General features: G+C 50.7%; 1 protein-coding gene across 2 annotated transcripts in view; it reads right to left on the minus strand.

Moving 5' to 3' along the window:
• PIGQ (phosphatidylinositol glycan anchor biosynthesis class Q) overlaps positions 1 to 16805 on the minus strand; it is a 38363-nt gene extending 21558 nt beyond the window's left edge. For both annotated transcript variants that reach the window (XM_015642887.2, XM_015642886.2), the window contains exons 1-4: positions 16689 to 16805; positions 12586 to 13276; positions 6958 to 7089; positions 5271 to 5391 (exon numbers count right to left, since the gene is read on the minus strand). In XM_015642887.2, coding sequence (XP_015498373.1) covers positions 5271 to 5391; positions 6958 to 7089; positions 12586 to 13250 — 918 coding nt within the window. In that variant the 5' untranslated portion in view covers positions 13251 to 13276; positions 16689 to 16805. The remainder of the gene's footprint in view (positions 1 to 5270; positions 5392 to 6957; positions 7090 to 12585; positions 13277 to 16688) is intronic.
• Positions 16806 to 27647: the final 10842 nt, after the last annotated feature.

Here is a 27647-nt window from a genome sequence, read left to right on the forward strand (position 1 = left end):
TCACTTCTGCAAAACAAACCAAGCCCCAGCTCTGGGCTTGTTCCTCCCTACCTCAAACGTGTTTCAGACCCTTCACTGACACAAGTTTCTGGTGATTTCAGCCTGGGGAAGTGTTATTTATTGATTTTCCCTCCCCACTCCACACTTCCCTTGCAGCTGGGTGATTTTCCTCCTCAGAACTTCAGACCTGGCCCTGCTCCCCTGAGCTGAAACCATTGCTGAGCTCCAATTACCAAGCCCTGAACTGAGGGAGCTGATAACCTTCAGCAAACAGGTGGGGAAAATTACTGGGAAGAAGTGACCTCTTACACTGTCCCACATGGACAGAGGTTGTGAGGAAAAGCCCTCTTTCTCCAAAAATCCCACTTACAGCCATGTAAGTGAAGGGCACTGAAAACTGCCCACGTGCAGAACCACCAAGTCACACTCTCTAAAGCTGAAGCACTGTAGCCTACTTTCCTTACCATTCACATGTATCATTTCCCTTAGGAAAAATTATTTCCAAGGAATGATTCCATTTTCTTTATTAGCCAACAGATCCTGGCAAAATGAGTTTGTAAGCATTTACTTTTAGTGCAATGGCAAAATTAATGGCTCCATTTTCAACATCTCCAAAAGGCTTGTCTTTCTGTTTCCTTCCTTTTCCCTCTGTCTCACTGCAAGTCAGGACTGATTGGATCCCATGGAGCTCACCTCTGTGGCTGAGGAGCATTTGCTGCTTTATAAATAGACTGGTTTTAATATTTTAAGTGTTGGATTGGTAACTTAGAAAAAGCATTTGGGGATTTTAATGAAATATTTAAATGTTTGAAAGCAGTCCTTCAGCAAGGCTGGGTTTTAGCAGTGAGTATTTCTGGAGGCTGTCAGTCCCAGAGGTGCTGCTAAACCCTGACAGGGGCAGGTAGCCCTGGGAAGGTGCCCTACCTTGCTGTTCTTTAGCTGGGCAAGGCATCTCAAAACAGAGTCCTGAAGCATAACCTTGCAGGTTGTTTTCCAGACAGATATTTTAGGACAGATCAATAGCAAGTAGAATCAGGAAAGGTGACTGTGAGTCCAATTCTCCTCCTGCAGTCATGAATACTGAATGTGGGCATATTAATAAATCAGATACAGTGGTTTGGAAGTTTTTCATAACAGGGTGCTGGGACATGACCAAACCAGAGAGAGACTGGAGCTAACGAGGGTTAGATGAGCTCACTGTGGAAATATTCTCTTTACTGTCATGCTCTTCTTCCTAGTTTCCATGTGCAGAGCACTAATGCTGATGTGACATGGATGGAGAAGGACACACAGGGCACTGTGATGCTCCAGGGCAGGGAACAGAGCTGGGAAGGGGCTGGAGCAGCAGCAGCAGCTGAGGGAGCTGGAAAGGGGCTCAACCTGGAGAAAAGGAGGCTCAGGGGGCCCTTCTGGCTCTGCACAACTCCCTGACAGGAGGGGACAGCTGGGGGGAGTTGGGCTCTGCTCCCAGGGAACAGGGACAGGAGGAGAGGGAACGGCCTCAGGCTGGGCCAGGGGAGGTTTAGATTGGATATTGGGAAAATTCCTTCACTGAAAGAGTGGTCAGGCACTGGCTCAGCTGCTCAGGGCAGTGGAGTCTCCATCCCTGGGGACACTTGTGGACAGGGGTTAGTGGTGAACACAGTGGTGCTGTGGATGGCTGGACTTGGTGATCCTAAAGGTCTTTTCCAGCTTTAAGGGTTCTATCTGGTGCAAGTCAGAGCATGCAGAGCCAAAGCTCTCCCTGTCAGACACACCTGCCCTGTGTCTGTTGCAGGTGGTTGGGGCTCTAAGATACACTGTTTTATAAATTAACATCTGAAAATATTTTTCAGGAAGTGTTCTCTCTGCTTGCTTTGTTTATGGATCAGTGGAACAAGACTGAGTACGAACATAAATTCAGTTATCTCCAAACCCCAGTAAAGTTTTTGCAGGCACAATCTAGGATAAATATGTAACTGTTTCAAACAGATTGCAACTTAGGAAAAAGAGACATCAGCAAGGATAAAAGAGATGAAGGAAAAAAAAAAAAAGGAGATGGTTTATAAGCAGTTCTGTTTAAAACCAGTGCAGAGCTTTGAGTCAGGTACTTCTGAAAGAAGGCTGTCTTGTGGAAGGCAAAAGCAAGGACAACCATTGGGAAGCCTGGTGGGATCAAGAGAAGGAGGAAGGTAGGAGTTGTGAGGGCACCTAGAGAGAGAAGATTATTCAAGTTTTCCATTTTTGGATTTGAAAGCCTGCTTCAAAAATCAGTCCTTCCTAACAGCTCCTTGCCAGTTACTCCCTGGGTGTCTCTGAATCACATCTGCCTCACTGAATGACAAAAGCAACTTGTTATTACAGACAGCACAGCACAGCTCACCACGCTGGGAAAGTGGGAGCTGCACTCAGTGATGTCTTCTGCAGCATCAACACTTGCCACCCAAGTGCTGATTTGAGAACCATTTTATCAGAGGATGACAAGGGATGGCCAGGGAACACAGCTTGAGCTCCTGGCAGTGGGCTGAGCCTGGGACCCCAGCAGTGCTGAGAGTCAAAATAACTCACCTGCACTGCTTCCTTCCAGAGAGATGTTGGCTGGAAAAAACCACGAGCACTGTATCCAGGCCCCACACAGCTGGGATTTTGTCAATGTTAAAATCAATCAATCAAACCAATAAGGTTATGTGTTATATAAGGGTAGCCTGTCAATATTAAAATCAATAAGGTTAAAGTGAGGTTATGTATATAGTCTCATTATACATAACAATCTCATTATAATAGCAACATAGAATATCCTGAGTCAGAAGGGACCCCCAGGATCATCCAGCTCCAGCTCCTGTCTCTGCAGAGACACCCCAACAATCCCACCCTGGGCATCCCTGGGTGTGGTGACCAAACACTCCTGGAGCTCTGTCAGCCTCGGGGCTGTGCCCATTCCCTGGGGAGCCTGGGCAGTGCCAGCACCTCTGGGACAAATGAGATACCCAATGTTCTATATCCCAACAAACACAGAGGTGTAGGGTCAATGCTATCAGCATATCTAGGCACAGCTTAAAGCAGAAGAGTGTTAGGGAAGGAACTGGAGCTCTCTACACACAGGGAATGCTGAGTTATTGAACCTGGCAACACACAAGCACTTGAGAAAGCCCAGTGATGGGAATAATGCAGACCAGATGGACACTCAGCAGTAGAGAGAAAAACCTACTGCTGAATGGCTGAGGGGAGATTTTGCTGTCATACTGGAAAAGAAGTGGTGCTGGCTTGCACACCACATGCTGAAGTCATTGGTATATTTTGGGATCACTCAGATCTGCATTTTTTAAGGCCTGCACATAATGCATATAAATCAATGCCCAGCTAAGGGAGTAAAAGGACTCCAAATTATTTTAAGTCCACAATCTCAAATGCCTGAAAGAAGAAAGTAAGGCTGGAAAAAAGAAGAGTTGTGAGTGGCTTGAACTGATAAGCCTGGAAAAACAGGGAAGAAAGGCCCTGACTGGCTATCAGCCCCTCCAGACGTGGAGGAGCCAGCACTTCCAGGAAAGAAAGCAAACAGCTCCTGGTGATAGCCAGGTAACAGAGCACACATGGAGGAGACTTGCTGAAGATAGTTGTCACTGTGATGCAAAAGTTGAGCGACAGATGAACTAAATTACTGAAAGAGGAACAAACAAGCAACCCTCACAAGAAAGCCTGTCCAGGACAGGTGCTGGGGTTGGACACACCTTGAGCACGGAGAGTGTCCATCTGCCAAAGACACTGGGCAGATGGAATCCCTCCTGGAGCCACCTGTGCAACCAGGAATGCAGCCAAAGCCACTTCCCTGCAGACTTGTTAAGAAATCAGATTTCTGAGAGCTGGGTACTTCCAGTAATCCCAAAGGGAAAGCTCTAGAGAACTTAAACTTCTCCAGCTGAAATATCTGTAAGGGGAACGATGTAGGAATAAGGCTTAGAAGAATATCTGCAGTGCATAGCTCAAACACAAGAGGAAGTGCCCTGCAACAAATGTGGCTCTTCCTACCTACCACTGCTGCTGAGCAGTGTCTACAACAAACATGCTGTCCTTAAAAATTTGACTATGAAAGATGAGAAAACCAGCAATAATTCTGATTCACAGCTATGCTGGACACTCCATACATGCTTTCTGAAAGTCCAGCATGTACAAGAACGATCAGACACCTTGTAATAATTACGGAGTAAGACATGGACCAAGAAGATCATTGTCAAGGGAAAGGTGAGCTCTTCCCAGGAAATGCAGCATAAGTAGGAAATATGAACTGCTGCTGGAATTCTCTGATCAAAATCAAATTCTTCCCAACCAAGAAGCTGGAGAAAGAGCAGAGAGAAGACATTCTCCAGCTGCTAGAAAGAAACCAATGGAATGACCCATTCAGAAATGAAAGGAAAGTGGGCAGAGAAAAGATTAGGCTGTGCAGCTGCATGGCAGAGCTCAAAATGGGCTGCACATGTATTCCCAAGACACAGAAGCTCTTAAAACAGAGCTGACCTCAGATTAGTGGTCTGGTCTCCAGCCTCTGAAGTACATTATATGTTCCTTACTGGCACTAAACAGATATACTGGAACTCTGCACCTAAAATGAACCACCAGAAGAGCAGGACAGTGTGAGTCATACTCACTATCCGTGAATTTCTGCTGATGTTGAGGGATCTCAGTGGCCAAGAGTTAGGTTTAAGAAAATCACAAGACACAGCAAGTTTTCCTAGTTTAGCATCCATACCCCAGAGCACTTAGGCAGGATTTCAGGTGTTTGTATCCTGACCAGCAAAGCCTTTGGACTTCCCCACAAAACTTTCACAAGCACAGCTGCACTGCTTATCATGTTTGACTTTCCAGCAGTTTATCAGACCCAACCCAGGTTACAGCTCTTCTTTCACCACTAACAACCCATATAGCAACAACTTGAGAACACTTTCTGTTGACTTCAGAAAAAAAAATAAGAGCACTGTGGCTCCATAACCACCCAACCTGCAGATGCAGAGCTCTGTCCAAGCCATAATTGTTCCTTTAGAAGCTGGAGGAGCCCTCCCATAAACATCTAATTACTATTCACAGCACATGCAAAGCAGAGCTGAGTTTCTTTTGAACAGTCCCAACAGGCTTGATTTGAAGATTTCACTGTTCTTGAGGAGACCTAATTTGCATGACTTCAGACAGTTCTCTCTGAAACCCTAATGTGTGAGGCATTGCCTCCTTACAACCACCACAGGCAGGAGCTGGTCACTGCCCAGAGCAGGTGAAAGGGGATCAGATTTGGCCAGACTTACATCAGCCACAGGGATGAGAGTGTCAGCAAGGTGACCAATGCGGTTCTTCCTGTACAGCCACGACATCAGCAGTATCCCCAGGGCCACATCAATCAGCAGAGACACAAAGATGTTGGCTTTCCTGCAGGCAGGGTAGAGACAAACAGAGTAAGAGAAAAAGGAAGGACAGTGTTTAATGTTTCAATGACAATTGATGGCTTTGCTTATGTAGCACCTTTAATGTCCTAGGGACACCAGGACAACTCATTGAAGAGGAACAATTTTGGAATCTTTTCAATTCCACTGGTGTGCTGCTCCTTCTGTAGCCAGGCACAGGACAGGTTTGTTCAGCCTGCAGAAGGGAAGACCAAGGGGAGACATCACAGCTGTTTACAGCTTCCTCCCAAGGAGCAGCTCCGATCTGTGACAGGGACAGGACCTGAAGGAATGGCTAGAGCTGGGCCAGGGGAGGTTTAGGTTGGATATCAGGGAAAAGTTCTTCCCCCAGAGGTGCTGGCACTGCCCAGGCTCCCCAGGGAATGGGCACGGCCCTGAGGCTGCCAGAGCTCCAGGAGTGTTTGGACAACACTCTGAGGGATGCACAGGGAGGAACTGTTGGGGTGTCTGTGCAGGGCTGGAGCTGGACTGGATGATCCCTGGGGTCCCTTTCTGCTCAGGATATTCTGTGAGTCCATGATTCTAAACTTGGAGCCACTCAGAGCCTGCCACACCACAAAACCTTTCTTGGTAGGGAACAAAGAGGGGATTGAAGCTACAAAGAGGAATGTTAGACAGAAAGGTTTATACACACTCAGGGGGGATTTACCAATTACCAGTACCAAGGGCACCAGCACTTGGCACATCCATGCTGAGATCAGATGGCTTTCCCAGACAAGGCAATAAATAGTGGTTTTAGGCTCATACACAAACCCAGAAAGGCTGCTGAGCTGCCCTTTCCTTGCTAGAGTTTCTGAATGGAATTCCATGACGTGAGTTATTCAGGAAATCAAACTGAACAATCACAGTTACTTTTGGCCTTCAAATCTGCTAATCTATTTTAAGTGTTCCCTGGGAGTCTATTACTGGAGGATCAGAGAACCACACAGAATAAGACTGGCTGTGGAAGAGCTGTAGGGCATCCAATATCTGTCTCAGATCTCTGCTCTGCTCCTCTCACTGTGCTGCATCTTTGCTTTTTCTCTTACACTTTGTTACTGTCCTAACAGTGTAAGTGGAGTCTCTGGTCTGCAGTTTCTGCACAAAAAGCTTCCTCAAAAGAGTGGGTGAAAGAAGGGAACATTTAAACCTTTCTGCTCTTATGGAAAGTGCCACTGAACACTGATGGATGGCCGTGGTTGACAGCAGCACATGTGAAAGCAGTGAGCCTGTGGGAGTAGTGACAGCAAAGCATTCACACATGGGTGCAGTACAAGTTTTTGGGGTGCCTTTCCTGGGCTAGGGAAAAAGGCAAGTATCTGGCAAAAGGCATAATTAACATATAAAGACACAAATATATATGCATATGAATACAGTGCATAGTAAAGATGTGCAAACTAGCAGGGAATAGAGCAACATGATAGGGTGCAGTGAGGACCTAATGCTCTCCAGGCATGGGATCCATGGTTTGGGTTCCCCACAGGAGACAGGAGCAGAGCCAAGATACACCTAACTAAGGCTCTAAGTTTCTAACTTTACATGTACTCCATACCTCATCAGCTGGTTTTGGTTTTGAGCCTTCTTGTTGCTGCTGATGACCTGGAGGTGCTGCAGGCGATGTCCCAGCTGCTCACAAGTTGAGAGTTTGCTCCACAAGAAAGACAAAGGCCAAAGCTTCAGCAGCCTGCAGAAACACATGGGAATGTCTCCTCTTGCCTTTGCCATGCAGCATCCAACGTTCATGCAAAACAGCCAGTGTTAAATTAAGGTTGTGCAACCAGAGCTGGTGATTAGATGTTAATGACTCTCTGAAAGGTTAACAGAATTAAGGCAGCCTTGCCAGACCAAGACATGCAGACAACCCAAGCTCTCATTTGCACTCTGTCAAACCACTTCTCACTCTTCCAAGGAAGCCACAAGGCAATCCTGATTCCAACCTCTGCTTTTGGATACATCACTGGGCTTGCAAAATGCTCCAATCTCCAGATGAGCAAAGGTAAGTTGTGTTCAGTGCAACAATACAAAGTGGTGTAACTGCTGCACAAACTTCAGTGTTACTCATCACAGGTCATGGAATGGTTTGGGTTGGAAGGGACCTTAAAGCTCATCTCACTCCACCCCCTGCCATGGGCAGGGACACCTCCCACTATCCCAGGCTGCTCCAAGCCCCCAACCTGGCCCTGGTCACTTCCAGGGATCCAGGGGCAGCCACAACTTCTCTGGGCACCCTGTGCCAGGGCCTGCCCACCCTCACAGAGAGGAATTCCCTCACAATATCCCATCCATCCCTGCCCTCTGGCAGTGGAAGCCATTCCCTGTGTCCTGTCCCTCCATCCCTTGTCCAAAGTCCCTCTGCAGCTCTCCTGGAGCCCCTTTAGGCTCTGGAAAGGGCTCTAAGGACTCCAAGCCTTCTCCTCTCCAGGTGAGCACCCCCAGCTCTCCCAGCCTGGCTCCAGAGCAGAGGTGATCACAAGTCTCTGTGTGGTGTGAGCCTGTAACAAAGAGCTGTGTCCTCCATGCAGTTTATGTCCCTTTCCCCCCCTCTTTTCTTTTTTCTTTCACTTGATCCTTCTCTTCCTTTTTTTCTTTATTACTTCCAAACTCCTTTTTCAGGGTCTTCACTTCTACCTTCTCTCCATGGTCTTGCAGTGACCAGCATTATGTAGATAACACAACATTTAGCATTTAGTTAGGTTTCTAAGTTAACATTAGACTTGTAGGGGAGGAAACAGTCACAAGGTACTTTTCTTATGACTCAGAAAAAAAGTACTAAATGATGCTCAATTATTTTGGGGAGTTACTGTTGTTACCACACCACCTATAAAGCAAGGACAGTGGGTGATTTGTGCAGGCTGAAGTGACACAGTACTGGGTGCAGGCTGGTCACAGGAACCACAGCAACACATGGCACCATGTTTGGTTTGGGGGATAAATTCTCATGTGGACATAACTCAGATCACTTCTCTCCTGCACACAGGAGTACACTACACCAGCCTGTGCAGTTGTTGCACTATTTTCATTGTGTTTCACTGTTTTTTATTACAGGTCCAGGAATCCACAGTCACTTTTAGTCAGTTCACCTACTGTCCTGTGCTGCTTTGGTCTTTCAGGTTACATTCATTTAACACACTACCATCATTCCTTGTATCCTGCTTCACTTTGAAAATTGCACAGCTGCTTGGATCATTACTGAGCATGGCCTGGAGATGGATGTCCCTGCAAACTGTGCGTGCCTTCCCTGGATTTCACCTGGAGCATGCCAGCCCATGCCCAGATGCCTCCAGGACTGGCCAGGATGAGCACACTGGGGTGCCCACTGCAATTTATACAATTCACACCAATCACAAGGGTATGGTTCCTCCAAATGCTGCTCAGTTCCCCGAGGCTGCTGTCCCCCTCCTCCCCACATCCTCCCGAGCCCTTTGAACCCTGCTTCGTGCACAGTTTGTCAGCTTAAGGATCAGAGTCTTGAAGTCCCCACCTTCCCCCTCCCTCCCCATTCAAATTTCAGACACATTGGGTTTGAAACACACGCAGTGTACTGTGAATCATTCTTAATTTGAGGTCTCCAAGTTACTCAGCTCTGCGCTACAGCCTCCCACCTTGGAGACAAATGAATGCACTGTTCCTCAGCTGACTTGTCAGGAGGAGGGAGCTGAGGCGGTGGAGAAAAGAGCACCGTGCAGGGGAGGGAGAGGGGGGTGACTGCTCTGGCCACACACACCTGGGCTCACAGATTCACCAAGACACAAGAGCAGATGAGTTTTCCCTTCCAATTATGCCCCAGCTCAGTGGTTACAAACTCCGGTGTGGCAAAACTTGACTAGAGCAGAGAATTGCACTTGAAATGTAAAGAAGGGGAAGGAGGAACGCTCTACCTGTGGGATTATGTACAGATGGCTGAAGGTGAAGAATTAAGGGTCAAACACCAGCTGCCAGACCCTGTCAGCTCAGGCAGAAAGCAGCAGCTCTGGGGCCCTGTGCTACACTACACACTCACTGGGTGATAGTTCCCATCCTCTCTCAGCAGTGGGTGTCTCTCACCATCCATGGCTGCTCCTCAAGCTGGAGGCAGCCAGCCCCTGGGTCACCCCCAGTCTGACACCCCAGCCAGGGAAAGGACAGGCTGCTGTTGCCTGCATGGGGAATGTCTTGCACAAGTGGGAATGATTCCCAAAGCAGCCTCATCCCCACATCACCACAACATTGTACAGCCTGCAGTGGTTCAGCTCCTCAACTGGACACCATGGGCACAAAAACACATCAGAGGGAGGTCCCTGTCTGTGCTGACTCTCTTCACTCACCACCACAAGCAAGAACCTCTATTCCATTCACACACTTTCTTTGGAAAGGAAATACATACACATCTTTATTGAAATAAAAATACAAACATACTGCAAAAGCTCAATAGAGCAGCTGCAAGATGTGCTATGGGAAATCTCCTCTCTGTGAGGACTGAGGAAGAAAGCAAAAAAATATTCCTTGAGTGGTCTCCTACACCTTTGCACATCTACTGTACACTGCCAGAAATACTCCCACTTGTTTACCACACAGTATATAGAACAATTTTCAGAACTTCAATTGAAAACTAGTCAGATAAAAAAAACCAACAAAAATCCAGTGATGTTGTGTCATTGCATTATTTAAGCAGCAGGAGATCTTTGGGGTATTTCCAAATATATGGAATTTTAGCAATAAATTAACATAGCCTCCATGAGTAAGTCTTGATTTTCCAATTCAGTTTTCTCCCAAGAGTGAGAGGGGAATTTTCAGATATCAGATGAAAAGCAATCTTTCCGAATCTGGATCACATGCAAATATTAAGCTCCATTAACCAGAAGTCCTGCGTGTTTTCTTGCTCCTTGCTAGAAACTGCAGAAGCAATGCCTCCCTTTGGATGAGGAACTGGAGGTGTTTATAAAGAGACTTTTTTTGCTTCAATAATTTATTGCCTCAAGACCAAAACACTCTAATGTCCCTGAGAAAAGAGACCTTGAGGGATAATGGGAACGCTGCCCCCACGTTCCTCTGAAGCAGAATCGCAATGGCCACCCCTTAGCACATGGTGGTGCTGAAGAAATGCTTTAATTCGGGAAGTGCAGGACTTGGGAGCACTGGGTGAGCTTGGAGGGATGGCAGTGACTCACTCCCTGAGATTTCCAACACTGCTGCCCTGCTTCTCCTGTGCAAATATACAACAGAGGCATATCCAAAAATCCCCAAGCCTCCCCAGCCTCAGAGGACATTGCTGATCTCTTTCTTTAGCCTTTCAAAGCTGACTATCCTTTAACATCACAAAAATGGAAAGAAAGTCCTGTGACCTGAAGGAGAAAAAACCCCCGTAAATCTTATTTTATGGGATGTCCTGTCCCAGCATGGGGAGGAGGGCACTGGAAGGACACCTGCATGTGACATCTTGAACTCTCCCTGCCTCGAGTATGCTGGCATGAAGGAGGCTGTACCACACATCATGTGCAAAATGGAACCAAATTCCTCTGAATGACCTAGAAAAGGTCAAGCAGGAGACTTGTTATAAAGCCAGGTACTAATCTCTGTTCTCCAAGACTGATGTTTTAAAACACATATGAGATAAGTAAATATAAAGCTGATACTGTGGGTGAATAAAACAAAGGAGAGAGAAAGCTCTGCCTCCCAAGGCTAAGGACAGGCCCAGTGTAGGTTTAGGCACAGCAAGCCTTGCATTCTGCCTGCTGCCAGGTACAGCTGGCTGCTGCTCTACCTCAAAATATCCACCCTGGCCTTAGGAAAAGCTGAAGTCAGAATTCCTGAGAAGCTGGGTAGCAGCTATCTAGGCCCAACCTGTCAGCTGAGCTTGAGCTCCCAGCTTATGTTTAGACTGCAGCCTCTCAGATCCAGCAAGACTTGGGCTTAAGCTGACTCCAAGCCTGGCCTGAGTCCTGGCACCAGCTGAGGTGGGACCAAGTGAGACCAAGTGCCAGTGCAGAAGAGAATCATCCTGTCTGGTGGTGGTGGCACAGATGAAAAAGGGCCTTTGGAGCTTACTCCAAATCTTCTGCCCAACCACAAAGTTGTGACTTAATCACCATAAAGAACCAGTAACACACAGTATCTACAGAGCAGTCCCAGGACACAGGGGTCCTTGATGATATCAGGTTTGAACCTCAATCTCTTCCAATAATCCAAAACTGGACAGTTTTCTCTTTGTGTACCAAATTGTGTAACCCAACTCCTCAGAAAATTTGCATGACAAGAGTTTCACTGTAATTCTTTTACAACTGTAACACACAATTGGAAACCTGTTAAAAACCTCCATTCCTTTAGGCTGTACTTAAAAAGATTTATCCATGAATACAGTAGTAGCTGTTATCAAAATTTCATCAATTATAGTGTCCCCTTGCAGCTTAGAACCAGAACTCCACTCCTTTCTCTGTCACATCCTCTCCAGGCAGCTGCAGTGGTGGAATCACCATCCCTGCAAGTATTCAAAAAACACGTGGCACTTGGAAACACAGGTTAGTGATGGCCTTGGCAGTGCTGGGTTAATGGCTGGACTCGATCTTAGAGGGCTTTTCAAAGGTAAATGATTCCATGATTCAAATCTGCCCAGGATTAGCTTTCAGTCCAAGCACTTGCCACGTGTTACACTTGGAGCATCCTATTCAGATTCCTGGTTTTGAGAACAGGCTTTCACCAAGAATTCAGGCTGACCATCAATCCCTCTACACTTCTATTAAGTGCCAAGGCTGCAGCACCACAGTCTCTTGGAGAGAGGATGGATTTAGAAACAGTATTTGCTTATGTTTCACAGCTGCAGAGGGACTCACAGCAAAGGGGTAGGAGGGAGTCCCCAGCTTCCGAGCCATTAAGGAGAACCTCATGTCATTCTGTCAGCCACAGAATAGCTGGAAATCCTCTCTTTCAGCTGTGATGAAACTGAAGCAGGGCTGAACTACCCCTGCTGCAAATAGGGAGGACATGAATGTCTCCCCAGAAAACCTCTCAGATCCATGAAGAGCTCTGAGGGAGCCTTTGGCCTTGTGTTTTCAGAGGAGCTCCAACAGGACATCTTGCAGCAGCCTGTTTCCAACAGAATAATTTTGTATCGCATTTCCCACTGGGGTTGAGCAGTAGTCCTGCAATGCCTAAACATGAACTACATTTGCAGGCAGAACAAGCTGGGAGATGTCACATCACCTACCTGCTCCTGCAGATCCCTGAGACCAGTGAGAGCAGGAATGTCAGCAGCATGCAGGCAGGCACAGAGGCCTGCTTCAGAAGCTCCACGATGATACTGGCCTCCACCCCATCCGACTGCCAGTGGGTCAGCTTGATGGGCCCCTCGTCGTACCTATCCGTCATGAACAGCACCTGGCTCCTGGCCACCGTGTCAAAGATGGCCGAGAGCTTTGAGGCATCCTCTGCTCTCTGGCCAGATGTGTCCAAAGGGGGGTGCAGATGGGAAAGCATGACCTTGCGCTGGTCATAGTACACCAAGATGATTTCTTCCTCCTGAGGGTCCTTCGAGTGTTTCTGAAGGGTAGAACAGCTCCAGAATTTGCTGTCTCCCTCTTTGCTTATCTGGATCCATGGCTCATGGCAGAATATGGTCCCAAGGTCTTCCAAAAACTCACTGAGACTCTCTTCTTTCTCCTGTTTGCTGTTGCTCCATGAGCCAAGCACAGAAACATTGACTTTAGTTACACGCTGAACTTCCCCAAGGTACTGCTTCACCTGGACAGGAATAAAGGGGAAGTGCACCACAGCCAGGATGACAGCAGAGCTCTGCTCGGAGATCCAGCGGCCGATCAAAATGCCGCTGTCTGCTGAGGAGCAGCACGATGGAAAGAACACCTTCAGCACCATGGCAGTGACCCTGCAGGGATGTACACCTGCCAATAAACACAGAAATTAAACTTGAAGGTGGTGAGTAAATGCAAGGAAAATGTGAGCTGGCCAAAGCCGCCAGAGAGGGGAATTGAGCATGTTCAAAAACACTAAGCCCAACCACTTGAGTAATGACATTAGTGACAGCCAACAGCCATACACACATTGAGGAGGTTCCTGATGATCTGCAGTGTTTGAAGTGAGGGAAGGTGGGCCTGGAGTTTCCCAGTAAAGCCCTTCTCCCAGTCCCTGGAAGGTCTTTCATGGTGATACACAGATAAGCACAGCCCATCAGACCAGCCGAGATCTGGATCTCACCCAGCCTTAGATCTTGGATCCCACACTGGATGTGCTGGAGCACTTCCTAGAGAAGGGACCACATCACAGCACACCATGGTGCCTCTGGGGAGAATTTCCTGCTGCTATCAACAATCAAACACTGGTTCATGCTATTCAGTCTCCTTTATCACTTTACAACCCAGAGCTCTGCTCTGCAGCAAACTCACAGAGCAACCTTGATTCCATCACTCAGCTCCTCCTGCCTCACTCCTCTCATCTGGAAACTGAGATGATCATTTTGTCAGAAGAGACTATAGCGATTAATTGAAGTAGTTTTAATTCATTAGATTCAACAGCCTAAAAAGGAAGAAGCATCTCTGCTTTATCATTGCTCTTTATCTTTAGTGCTTTTCTCCCCATCATTAAGAACACATCTCAATGGCCTTGGGAGACTTTTCCAGAAAGGAGCTTTGAGGCAGTTGACAGTGTCTCTTTAAATAAGGTGGAGGTTTCTAACAGGAATATAATTGCAGTAAGGAGGGCGCTGGCGCAGAACAGGCGGCATCCGGCGCCCGTTGTCCTTTCCTGTCCTTCAGTGCTTTGTTAGGGATGTGAAAACTCCACAGGCCCCCGAGGCTGCTCCTCTGTGAGGGACCCAGTCAGTTGGAAAGGGAACACACAGGGTATTTACAACAGGGAGAGAGGATGCGCAGAGGGAAGGGCCTGGTGGCTTTGTTTTCCTCTCCCTATGTAGAGCTGAGCCAGTAAAGCTCAGCACCTGGGAATTTCCTACAGCATGGAGGGATGGAGGAGCAGCTATGAGGAGTGATTAACCTCTGAGGTTAATCATTCACAGTGGAGTAAAATGGGGAGTTGTGGACTCCCCATCCCTGGAAGTGTCCAAGGCCAGGTTGGACAGGGCTTGGAGCAACCTGGCACAGTGGAATGTGGCCCTGCCCATGGCAGAGGGTGGAACAAGATATGGTGTGTAAGGTCCTTTCCATGTCAAACCATTCAATGATCTATGATTCTTCTGAGATCCTGCTTCCTCAGACTCCAGGTCTCTGAGGTTATCCCTCTGGTCAAAGAGGAAGAAATGAAGTCCCTCTGTGGCCTCCAGATCTTGCTGGGAATTAGAGGATCTCTGGAGCAGTGAGGGCCAGTGCTGGGTGCTTCCAGCACCACACTGCCAACAAAATCCCTCAGGAGAGGGAAGCCTTGGGATGTACTTTGCAGTTCTGCAGTAAAAGGGAAAATTCAGTCCAAGGAAAAACATCAAAGACAGCCCCATGATGTTTTTCCCATTGAAGGAGGGAGAGTTGTTGTGAGCATTGCTACAAGAGACTCTCAGTGTCTGTCCATGGCTGTCCTTAAAGGTCTGTCCATCCACTGGACACTACAGAGAGGAAATGTCAACTGACTTCATGCACACACTTATTTTTCACTGAGATTGTTTTTAGAGATAGACACAATCCTCTGGGAAAACTTCTCACAGAGCAGAAACACTTCTCATCTTCTCTAGTTTGTGAATTTTTCCTCTTACACCTTCCCCAACCTTTTAAATTAACATGGTTTTATGTACCCAACTACTCTGGCTGTAGCTCAGGTCAAATGATCTGCACTTTTGTCGTTCTATTGGGAACAGCAAGAAGAATGACACAGACTCTCTTTTGGAGTCAAACTGGAGAATTTCACCCTGCTTATTACCTCAGGTCTTTTTTATAGACTGATACATGAAAAGTACAGAAAAGTAAAACTCTTATTGGTTAGTAAACTAACACATCAACATCATTGGTCAGTGGGGTACACCACCCCTCGACCTTCTCTTGCAAGAAAACAAGGAACAGACAAACAGCACCTGCAAGGCTGTTTTCTATCTAAATCTTTATAATTTCCCAGGCAAGACTGAGAAAGTTACATGGCCCGCAATTTCACAGGCACTATGCTGCCCGCTTCACAGTTAGCATCCATACACTTTGGCTGCTGGAGACATGACAGAGAAGATTCTGATATGATTTTTCAGGCTGTACAAAATATCTTGATAGTTGAAAACTTGACTGATCAACTATTGTTATGTTAATGTGTCTCATATTCCCAAATCCACGACTTGTCATGCATCCACCTCATTCATTTCAATACACTGAAATATCAAATGTCATCACAGTCAACTGCTTCACTGTTGCTAATTTTAACAGAAAAATCCTACCTGTGCTCACACAGCCCCTGTTCATCAAAATGAAAATCTTTGAGATCCACCTGTTTTTGCTGAAAACATCCACCTTTCCCTGAGAGCACCAGTACAATGATCTCAGGTCACCAAAATGAACAAAATAAACACCACCTAAAATGTGCTAATGCAACCAACAAATGAATACAGGATCCCACGACTGATTAATTCCAGAACTTTTGTTAGAAAAGCAAAGGTGAATGGCAGGATGTGGCCATGGTCTGACCTCAGAGGCTGTCCTGTGGCCACAGGGTACCAAGAGGGACTGACCCTACAGCAGACCCACACCTCAGCATCCCACGTTCCTTACAGGGTGGTTAGGGCCAGGATATAAAGAATCATGGAACTGTGGAATTGTAAAGGCTGGAAAAGCCCTCTAAGACCATCAAGTCCAGTCATTACCCCAGCATCAGCACCACCACCATGCCCTCAAGTGCCACATGCACACAGCTTTTTGAACACTTCCAGGGCTGGCGTTCCACCACTGACCTGGGCAGCCTGTGACAGTGCTTGACCATGCTCTGCGTGAAGAAATTTCCCCATCTATCCTAGCAATACACAAATTAAACCTCTCCTGGCACAACTTAAAGCCACATCCCCTTTTCCTGTCCCTCGTTCCCTGGGAGCAGAGCCCGACACCTTCCCCGTCCTCCCCCTCCCGCTGTCCCCTCCTGTCAGGGAGTTGTGCAGAGCCAGAAGGGCCCCCTGAGCCTCCTTTTCTCCAGGCTGAGCCCCTTTCCCAGCTCCCTCAGCTGCTGCTGCTGCTCCAGTCCCTTCCCAGCTCTGTTCCCTTCCCTGCACACGCTCCAGCCCCTCAGTGTCCCGAGGGGCCTGGCTCTGCCCCCGGCCCGGCGGGGCCTCCCCGGTGCCCGCGCAGGCCCCGCGCCCGGCCCGGCCCGCCCCGCTCCTACCGCCCGCTCCGTTCCGCCGCTTCCGCCCGCGGTTGCTCGGAGACGCCGCTGCCGCCGGGCCGTGCAGCGGGACGGGCCCGGCCGGCGCCGCCACCCGCCGCCCGCGTTCCGCGGTGCCCCGGATCCCCGGCTCCCGGCCTGTCGGGCCCCGCTCCCGGCCTGTCCGGCACCGCCGGCCCCGCTCCCGGCAGCGCCGCTCCCCAGGCTCGTCCCGGCGCCTTCCCGCGGGCCCCGAGAGCGGCGGGGCCGCCTGAGCGGAGCGATAAGGAGCGCGATAAGGAGCGGCAGTGCCCCCCGCCTGCCCTGCCACCGCCCGGGCTGGAGCGGGGCCAGGGGCTCGCCTGTGTTCACCGAACGCTGCTGGCTCCATCCCCACAGGCCAGGGGCTCACCTGTCCTCACAGGACCCTGCTGTTCCCAGAACCGAGGGGCTCCTCTGTTCTCACGGGACCCTGCTGTCGCTCATCCCACAGGCCAGGCACTCGCCTTTCCGTGCGGGACCCCACTGTCCTCCATCCCTGTAGTGGGACCGCAGTCCCCAAAGTTCAGGGACTCGCCTTTCCTCAGGGAACCCTGTTGTCTCCCATGCCACTGGCGAGGGGCTCGGCTGTGCTGATGGGACGCTCTTGACCCCCATCCTGAGCGCCTCGGTGGATGCCTGGCCTAGCAGAGGCCCACGGGTGTCAACAAGTGCCCGAGAGTTTTGTCCTGTGATCTGGCAGTGGGCTTGGGCCAGGGAACTTGGGAAGATGCTGGGCAGCATAAGAGGGTCCCACATGGAAAGGGAGAGCAGGTGGGGGTTGGCTACAGAAAAGGTTTGTTTTTGTTGGATGTACTTTTGTTGTTGGATGCCACAGAATTGGAAATAAGGTGGGGGAGATTTGGTCTTCTGGGAGGGAGCTCAGCTTCCCGGGATGGGACAGGCTGATCCCCCTGTTCCTGCAGACCATACAGCCCTGCTCCTGCCTCAGTCTGCAGGGAGGGGGGGTCTGTTGTGTTCAGTGCCTGTTCCAGGGCCAGAAGGGAGCAAGGCTCTCTTTGGGATCAGAGGCAGTGACTTGGGTCTGGGACATCAGCAGAGACCCAGGAGTTGGGCTCCATGCCCACACCGAGGGCTGGAGCGAGGAGAGGAAAACGCCCATCCCTGTGTCGGCACACCCTGCCCGCCTTCCCCTGGCCCCTGCTGATAAAGGCAGTGGACGCGGCTCTGATCCCTCCTCTCCTGAGGACAACAGGGCAGCTCCAGCCCCAGGATGTGGGGCAGTGTGAGGAGTTCCACGTTTCCGTATGGAATTTACTCTGTGCAGTGGTTGTTGCGTCCCTGTAGAGGTCAGGAATGCAGCACAGAAGGAGTTACCTTCATTTCACCCTTTTCCTGAAGTCTGCTGCAGACCCGGTGTGCTGTTCTCCAATTGCAAAATTCCCCCTAATAGCCTGGGAATGAATTAGGACAGACCAGTTGGCTCAGTTATGCCAGGCTGGACAGGGCTTGGAGCAACCTGATGTAGTGGAAGGTGTCCCTACTCATGGTAGGGTGTAGATCTAGGTGATCTTTAAGGGCCCAATCTAAACCATTGTGTGATTCCATGGACTTCTGGCATGGCCTTAACCTCTCCAGTCACGCTCTGGCATCAGGAAGATGGGACCATGGCATATCAAAATTTCATGGAGGAGAAATATTTATATCAGCTTTGGAAAACATACAAGGAATTGTGGATGTGGTGATAACAAGTTTGTCAAGGCACCAATGCAAGGCAAATTCTGAGTATCTGGGTCATCCTTTACACACTCTGGTGAGCCCAGAGCTGGTCTAGTCCTGGAGAAGCTGGGGGCCATCAGGCAGTCAGGTCTGGGGCAATGTCCCATCCCTGGAAATGTCCAAGGCCAGGTTGGACAGGGCTTGAAGCAACCTGGGATAGTGGAAGGTGTCTCTGTCATGAGATGGTCTTTATGGTTCCTCCCAAACCATTCCATGATTCTATTACATGAATCTGTGAGAACAGTGGAGCTCTCAGCCCACCAACAGATGCACAGCTCAGTGGGGCTGCAGGGGAACCACTCCCCCTCCCCACCTGTGTGTTTGGTTGGGGTCAGCACATGATGCCCCAGCGTTGGTGGGTCTGTATGGGGGCCTCACACAGTACTTAAAGACTTTGACACAGTTGTCCACTGTGTCTGTCACAAAGAGGTGTCCAGAGGAGGAGCAAGCCATGCCAGCGGGTCTCCGCAGCCCTGTGGACACCAGGCAGATGGGAGCTCCGTGCTCTGGGAACAAGTGGACCGTGCGGCGCTGCTCATCTGCCACCAGGATGCTGCCGTCCGTGTCCACGCAGACCCCAGCTGGGTTGCCAAACTGGTGTCCATATTTGCTGCTGAGGGAGCAGAGGAGCTTATGGCTGCTCATGAAGACCTTGACATCTCCACACTCCTCGCTCACCACAAAGCCTCCACTGGGCACCGGACTGACGTAACGAGGTCCCTGCAGATTGGAGACAGAGCGAACATTGACTGTCCTGAAGGCATGGTCCAGAGAAAAGCTGTGCACTTGGCCTTGTGCATAGTCTGCTACCAGGATGTTGCCCATGGAGTCTACTCCAATACCCCTGGGGGAACCAACCTTCCTGATCTTTATCCATTCCCCCTTGGAGAGGCTGGTGTGAGGGTTGAAGACCCAGATGGCTTCATTCACCACGTCAGTTACAGCCACCATTCCCATCCTAGTCACAGTCACATCTTCTGGCAAGAAAATGCTGCCTCCCTTGCCCGCTTGCTGGCAGGGCAGGGACTGCCGTGTGTGGCCTGTGCTGCTGAGGACGTGGACCCAGGGAGCACTCTCAGCTGTCACGTAGATGGAGCCATCCAGGGAGCAGTGGATTCCACTGACACCTCCATAGCGGCTCCCACTGGGGTTGGGAATCTGCCGGACCAAGTCATCCTGGCAATAGTGGAGGAGGTTCTTGATGTTGTCCAGGTCTCCACACAGGCTTCTGGCCTTATCTGCCAGCTGGTGGACCTGGTGCTGGGTCACCATGCCCATGCCATGCTGGCTGTGCAGCAGCGGGCTGGCTGACTGCAGTGTGGTGAATGACTTCACCTGGAGGCTGTAGATGGTTTTCAGAAGCTTCTGCTTTAGCTGGCTGGTCTCCAGCATGTAGTCCATGACAAATCTCTTGTCCCTGTTTGGGGGAAACAGTTAGGACCATGACTGTCCCTGCCTGCTGCCATCTCTGGGGCCATGCTATGGTGCTTGCTATCTACCCAGGGTCAAGGTGTTGATGCTAGTCTGCATTTGCTTCATGCCAGAGAGACCACATCACTTTATTGTCAGCTGTTTATGAAATAAAGACAGACATGGACCATGCCACAGAAATGAAGGGGTCAGTAAGCTGGATCCACAGCTGGAGGAACAAGCCAAAAAACTCCAACAGCTCCAACAGCTCAGCTGGTGTCAGGTGTGGCCTGAAGATTTCTATGTAAAAAGCTCTGTGTGTGAGTATATTGAATGGGGTCTCAGACTCTCCAGTTCCCAAGACAGTGGCTTCTTTTAGGTCTTTAACACTTGTTACCCCTATTTTCTGTGAGCCTCATCTCTCCAAACCAAGCTCAATCCATGATAACACTTGAGTCACTCAGGGTGACCATTCCTTGACTCCCACAAGTCAGATGCCAAATGTGGCCAGTGCATGTCTTTGTTCAGGGCAGCCAGCCCCTTTCCCATCCAAATCATTTCATAGAATCACAGAGTATCCTGAGTTGGAAGGGGCCCACAAGAATCATCCCAGCCCTGCACAGATCCCCAACAATCCCACCCTGGCCATCCCTGGAGTGCTGTCCAAACACTCCTGGAGCTCTGGCAGCCTCGGGGCTGTGCCCATTCCCTGGGGAGCCTGGGCAGTGCCAGCACCTCTGGGGGAAGAACCTTTCCTTGATATTCAACCTCAACCTCCTCTGACACAGCTCCAGCCATCCCCTTGGATCCTGTCCCTGTCACAGGGAGAAGAGATCAGCACCTGCTCATCAAGTTATTATTGAAGTAGCCAACAACTTGTCAGGAGGAAAAGGGGAGGTTCTGCTGTGAAAGATACAATCAGTCTTCAGCAGTTTTTCAGATAAGAGAGCCACCATGAGAACACAAATTTCTCTTTTGCACACTCTCCCTCTCTTTTATAACCAGACAACAATGGGAGCTCAGCTTTGCTATGTCCTCCCCAGGCCTGGCTGGAGCATGGCTTATGACACACAGCCAGGAGCTGTCAAGGGAAATGTTAAGAGAAATATGAACTCATTAAAGCTCCTGGAGAGGCACAGTTTTACTTTGCTTTAAATGTGATTATAATTAATATTATAATGGGCACACTTGGCTGTTTTGAGTTGTTTGCAAGCCATCACTCCACTTTTATTGCCCCATGTCCCATGATTGCCTGGATTATGTGCCTTATGCTGTTCACCAAAGTGACATTCCCCCAGACCACAGTTGGAGAAAGCTAAGGCATACAGTGCCAAATGGTCCATCTCATGTGCAAATACTACAACTATTTAAAAGGCATCCCTGAATAATTGCAGCATTACCAAATGCAAATACACAATAATGAGAATGAGAGAATACAGAGGAAATCAAATTTCTGCTGTTTTGGGGCCTGGTAACAGATTTTTCTTCCCCATGGTGGTTATTTCTTGCCTTGTGTCTCCAGCAGCAGAGATCTGCTTGGTGGAAACAAGCCCTCCATACCCCAGGACTGCTTGTCAGGGTCCTCTTTCAGAGCTGGACAGAGTCCTCAATCCAGTAATCTGGATTTTACAGATGGAGAAACTGAGTGACTTCCAGGGAGATGATGTGCCAGCTGTCACATACTCCTCATCAGGAGCATCCACCTTGCTTCCCGGGCACTGCCCACCCAAAGCTGCCTTCAGACCCTGCATGGTGTGTCCTGAGCCTAGCTTGAGCTGCTTGGGGTCCAAACCCAAGAAGAGGGCTCTGATGCTGTACCCCACACAGCTCAGGATACAAGCCTGGATACAAGCCCAGCACCACAGATGCTGTACCTTAGTCCTGCTGTCCTGGGGGCTGCCTGTCCTTCCCTGGCAGCGCTGGCCTCCCACCGGCTCTGTCCTGTTCCCTTGCCGGGCTCAGGGCAGCGGGACCAAGGGATGTTGTGTTGTTAGTGACGGGTGATTGCCCTGAAGTCTGGGTAAACACAAGAGCTCCTTGTGCTGACAACCAGAAGCAGCAAGACAGGGGCTGATCTAAATGGTTTTTACTTCCTGCTGGTCTCTTGCCCTGAGACAAGGTGTCTTTCCCCCAGGATCAGTCTGTGTCCCACCTGCCTGCTCCTGCCAGCTGCATGGGGGATTTGGGGCTTTTTTGTAGAGGCAAAAGGGCTGATTTGCTGCTCCTCACCCTTGGCAGCTGCTGGGGTGGGACAGGGATGCTCACATGGTGAATCAGGGCTCCTCACAGCTTCTCCACTGCCTCCCCCTGTGCCCCAGCCTAGGCACAGTGCAGGTGTGTGCCTCAGTCTCCCCACTTACGGAGACTGGTGAATTTTGCCACGTCAGGTTTTGAGATGCAGTGATGGAGAAGCATCTCTAAAAGAGGCAGATCAGCCAGGACTGCTGGAACAGCTCCCCTTTCCATCTCCATGCTGCTCAACCCAGGCTCCCCACAGCTGGACAAAACCGTGCTTGGAGTTGATGAACATTTATTAGTTCTGCCCCAACAAAGAGGGAGTAAAAGCAGAGTTAGCAGAGCAGCCTGCTGCTGCTCAGAACCTGCCCTCCCTCCCTGCCAGTGATTCCTGACAGTGCTTCCTGAGAGTGCCCTCTCTGCTTTTGCCCACAGTGAGCTCAAACCACCCACCTTAAACCTGGCTAAGTCGTGAAGAAGTTTGTTTCTGTTCCTTATTCAGAGGGACTGAACATGAGTGAAGTTTTGGTCAGACTCAGCCACCTTTGGGGATGCTTGGAGGGGCTGCATGTGCCTCCCTTAGGACTAAGGAAGGGTTTGGGTCCATCTGGCTGCAGGAGCTGTGGGATGGGGATCTGCCTCCAAAGCCCCAGGGCTGGTGCTCCTCTCACCAGGTGTTTAGGGCCCTTCTGGTCCTGGGTCAATGTATCCCTGAACCTCACACTGCTTGCCTCAGACCTATTACCAGCCAAAATTACAAAAATAACTTGCCATGACAAGCATTGGGGCTGCTCCATCTGAGCCCCAGCAGGACAGGAGGCAGCTTCAAAAACCATCTCCCAGGGCAACAGGGTCTGACCTTTTGTTTCGCTGTTGTGTGCTCCATCACCAGGATAAACAAACACAGCCTGGCCCTGGGGCTCCCGTTCACCTTTCCAGGACCATGGCTCTGTCACAAGCTGTTCAGAAGCCATCCCAGACCCCAGGAGAGTCCCATGTCATGGCAGAGCCCTGGCACAGCCCATGCCCAGACCAGCACTGGGAGCTGCAGGGTTCAAGGGCATGGTCAGCCTGCTGCTGCCAGAGCAGGATCAAGGGAAAGAGAGGTTGGATTCAGTTCAGGCTTTCCTGGATTACATTCCTTGCAGGTATAAGTGGAAAACTTTATCCCTTGTGGCTTTTCCTGCCCTGGCATAGGGGCAGCAGCTCTTGGTTGTGTGTCCACAAGGAGCACACAAGCCCTGGGTCTCTGGCAGTACCTGTGCCCAGGGAGACAGGCACGGTGCCTGCCTGGCACATTACACGTGTGGAGGAGCCAACAGGAGATCCCACAGGAGGAGTCAAGGTCATTGCTACCAAATCACAGGTTTTTGGGAAAACAACCCAAACCCATCCACTGAGAATATTTCCCCACCTAGGGCACAGCTCTGTGACTGGGAAGAGTGTGGGGGACCCAAAAGTCCCCAGTGTCAGTCCAGTGTCAGCTGTGGGGCTGCAATACCCTCCTGTGGCTCTGGTCCCTGTGGGACACCAGAGCCCTCCAGCCCCGAGGATCCCGGCAGCCCCCAGCCTGCTCCACACCACTCAGCACAAGAAGGTTGTGGCCAAGGGCTGTGGGGGTTTGCTGGGACCGAGGGGACGATGAGGAGAGGGACAGGGATGAAGCGGGAGTCGGGCTGCTCATTGCTCTGTGCGGACACCAGGCGGCCCCGTCTGTCCGAACAACCGGGAATGATGGACACGGATCACCGAACAGCCGGAATGCGCCGTGGCTGTGTGTGTCTGCAAGGGAAAGTTGTACCCCAGGACTGTGCGAGAGGTTTCGGTGGGAAGCTGGAGCATCCACTGCACATCTACACACAGAAAACACGATCTGTCCTGGCTGCACTCCCCCACTGTCCGTGGAATGTTTGCAGTGTCCTCCTGGGGACATGCAGGCACTGGGGACACTGGGGGACACAGCTCTTGGAGTCTGATCCCACACACAGGCTGAGACTGGGCTGGGGCTTCCTAAACTTGGTTCCATGGAGGTGAGAGCAAGAACTCAGCTCCTCTTCAGAAATCACAGAACTCCCTCCAGAAAGGAAAGCTGTAGCTACTCTGGTCCCTAAAACTGACCCAGCTCTGTCCTCTGGCCAGCATGGACACCCCAGAATCCCTGATGCTGGTTGCCAACCAATGGAAAAGATTCTCCAGAGTCTGACAGGGGCTCAGCTGATGCCTCAGCTTCTCCCTTTCTCCCTCCTCTGCAGCCTCCCTTGCTCACAAGAGGATTAGGGAGTTAATCCTCTTTGGAACATCAAGCTCCCTGTTGAGCCTGCTGGGAAGGGCCAGAAGCTGTGGAGCACAGTGGGGCACTGCCACAAAGCCCCTTTCGTGCCAGATACAGCCCTGTGGATGAGTCCCTGTCCTGGTGGCAGCATCCCCATTACCACCCCCTTCGCCACCCAACCAGGGCACAAACCTTTCCCCAGGGCCATGGGAGCTAGGTAATGGTCCCACCAGTCTGTCTCCCTCCACCCCATCCTGGCCTCTCCACCTGGTCTGGAATGGTGGTGGGACAAAAGAGAAGCATCCTCCTGTCCTGGCAGGGAACAGCATTCCAAGGCTGTGCACGAAGTGGGAAACAAACAGAATCTTTCTGCAAACACAGTTCTATGCTCAGCCCGCTAAGAAGGGCTCTGGATGTCCAGGAGCTCTGTAGAATCCCAAGGGCATGGCTATTACTGGAGCAAAGTGATGTGCTGGAAACATTCCCTTATGGATGGTACTGAGCCAATTGGTCTTCCACGAGGGATTGCTCTTCCTCTGAAGGGGAAGGGTGCAGGCTGGCACTGCTCGTGTTCCACAGGCTTGTGGCCACTGGCTACAGGTGGGCAAGGCAGCACCTGCACCTGCACTTCCTGTTCCCACTTCCCATCCAAACCACAAACTGTCAACATCCTTGGGTACCCTGCACCTAAAATCAGGGAGGAAATAACAGTGGCTGAGTACTTTGACTCCCTGAGCCCTGGATCTGGGAAGATGATGTGGGTGTTTTGGCTTGGAAGCAGCTGCTGCCTGGGGTGGGGGAACCAGGGTACCCACAGTGCCCAGCTGTGCAGGTGCTCCTGGCTCTCCAGGAAGCTTCTGCCTTGTGGGAATGTTTGCTCCTTCTCTCTCAACCATTTGAGAATCAGCATCTTCTCCTGCACCCCAAGGCAGCAGTGGGGGACACGCAGCCACAGTGCCCTGGTACCACTTGACATCTTCTGTGTTGCCCCAGCCCCAGCAGGCATGGGCCCCTTCCAGGCAGGGAAGTGGGCAGGAAGGCAGGAGCTGATCAAACAGCAGCAGCCAGGATCTCACCCTGCTTTAGCCTGCAAAGCCTGGGGAAAACCCTCTCTCTGCTCAGCTTGGCTGCCTCTGGAAGCATCGGCCCTGGTGAGAGCCAGAGCACTGCTCTTACCCACACCAGCTCTTTTAAGTACTTAAACCCTCACTGTTTCCCTCTGTGGCCCTTTGATCCAACTCCAAAGCTAGAAAGTTTCTGCCCTGGGCAAATACCCAGGGAACTGATCCATTCAGAGGTATCTAGGAGCAGGGAAAGGAAACCTCCAATTGCAATAACAGATGGGAAAACGCAGCAGGGAAATTTTGTAGCTTTTTGTACTGTTTTTCCTCATTTAAAGCTGAGGAGATGGGGTAGATACTCCTCCACACTGGTTACGTGCTATGGAGGGATGGAGAACATGGCTGCTGCTGGAGCAGATGTGGAGCTGCAGTCTCAGGGACTGCTCTGCACTTCAGTGTTTGTGGCTGATGGGGATTGAAGAGTTCATGTGGGACTCAAAACACACCAGCAGAGCAGCAGTGTTCCCATCAGGGCCAGGGGACAGTCACCAGGGCACAGCGAGATGGCTCGAGGCAGAGATGCCACCACAGTGGTTATGGTGGGGAGAGCGGTGAGGAGCAGTAGTGCTGTTTCCACAAACAGCTGGGAGCAGAGAATCCAAGATAAGCCACAGGCAATGTGTGGAGTGATGCTTCTGTCTGCCTCTGCTCCTCTTCCTCGCACAGAGAAGCTCCCAGGAGGATCAGGAGGGCTTGCTGTTCCTCCCCAGGAGCTGCAGTCTGGGTGAGAGCAAGCAGAGGCCCAGGCTGGGCTGTCCCCCTGATCTGCGTTGCCCTGGCAGATCAGCTCCTGCCAGGTCTCAGCACATCTGTGCTGCTTCCCCAGTGTGCTTCCAGCCCTGGGGGCAACATCTGTGCCTCGAGGGGAGTCACAGCCTCCCCTGCTTGCTCCTACTGTGCTAAAGCTTCCTAGCAAAGGGAGGAGCAATGCTGAGACATGAGGAAGAGACAAAGGGAATGCTGTTCTCCTGGCACTGTTAGTACCTTCCAGGATACTTGGAGCTCCCAAGAACAACACCAGTCATTACTTAAGTTCATGGGGAAACTAACCCCCAATGTGCAGTCATTTGGCAGAAAGAAAACCTTCCCAGCCTTTCCCCAGGTGGGAAGTGCAAAGTGGGTTGGGACAGGCCCTCTGGAGTGATGAGAACCCTTTGGGGTCAATTCCTGATTTGTCTTCCCAGCTCCAGAGTCCTCTCAGACAGGTATGTTTCCCTGCTCTTGGCTCACAAAAGTGCCCTGTCACTGCTGCAGGGCCAGGTCATTGCCTCCCTCCTGCCTGAGATGGAGCAATTCTGCTCCAGGTTGCCTTTGTAGCTTCACATGTCTGCCCAGAAATCTCCTGGCCGACCTTGGCCCTTCTTGAGCCCACGTTTGGTAACTTTCCACTGCTCCGAGCTCCGGCCTGCCCACGCTGGGGTAAGAGAAAACTGGTTGTGCTGGGCAGGAACCACTTCTTGTCCCCAGCTGGTTCCACCTGGTAGCCCACAGTTCCGAGAGAGTGCCCAGCTCCACGGCCTGCTGCAAGTGGGGCCTGGGGTGCCCTGGCACAGCAGGGTGGGGCACCTCAGCACTCACTGTCCTGGTCATCTCAGCCACAGCCTCTGGATTTGTGTGGTCCCAAATAACTTGGATCTCCCCCACGCAGCTGCACATTGCTGTGTGCAAGGGGTGAACTCCCCCTGGAAACAAATACGTCCCCATTTCTTGGTGTCACACCCAGCAAGCTGATGCTTGGCAGCATCCAGCCCTGGACATGGCATTGGCTCTACACATCTTTTACTTGGGGGCAAACCCAAGGGAGTTTGCAGCTCCATCCCTTGGACCACGATTTCCCTGCCAGGCTGGAGTGCAACGGGAAGAGGTGATGTTCACCACAGCCCCAGCCATGAAGGTGAATGACTCCTGGAACTCCTGCTGACTGTACCTCTGCAGAGACTGTCCTCTTCCAGGATGGGATCCACCCCCAGATTTTGTCACTAGCCCTTTGCATCAAGCCGGGGAAATTTGGGGACACAGCATTCTCAGGGGTCTCTGGGATGTTCCCACCTCATGCTTGGAGCTGCCCTGCTTACAATGAGCAGCCTTATGTGACATCCTGCCACCCTTCCCCAGGAGCTCTGGTCCCATCCCTGTGTCCCAGTGTCTGGTTTGGCCCCACAC

This window comes from Parus major, chromosome 14 (assembly GCF_001522545.3).
Source record: "Parus major isolate Abel chromosome 14, Parus_major1.1, whole genome shotgun sequence".
NCBI classification, from domain to species: Eukaryota; Metazoa; Chordata; class Aves; order Passeriformes; family Paridae; genus Parus; species Parus major.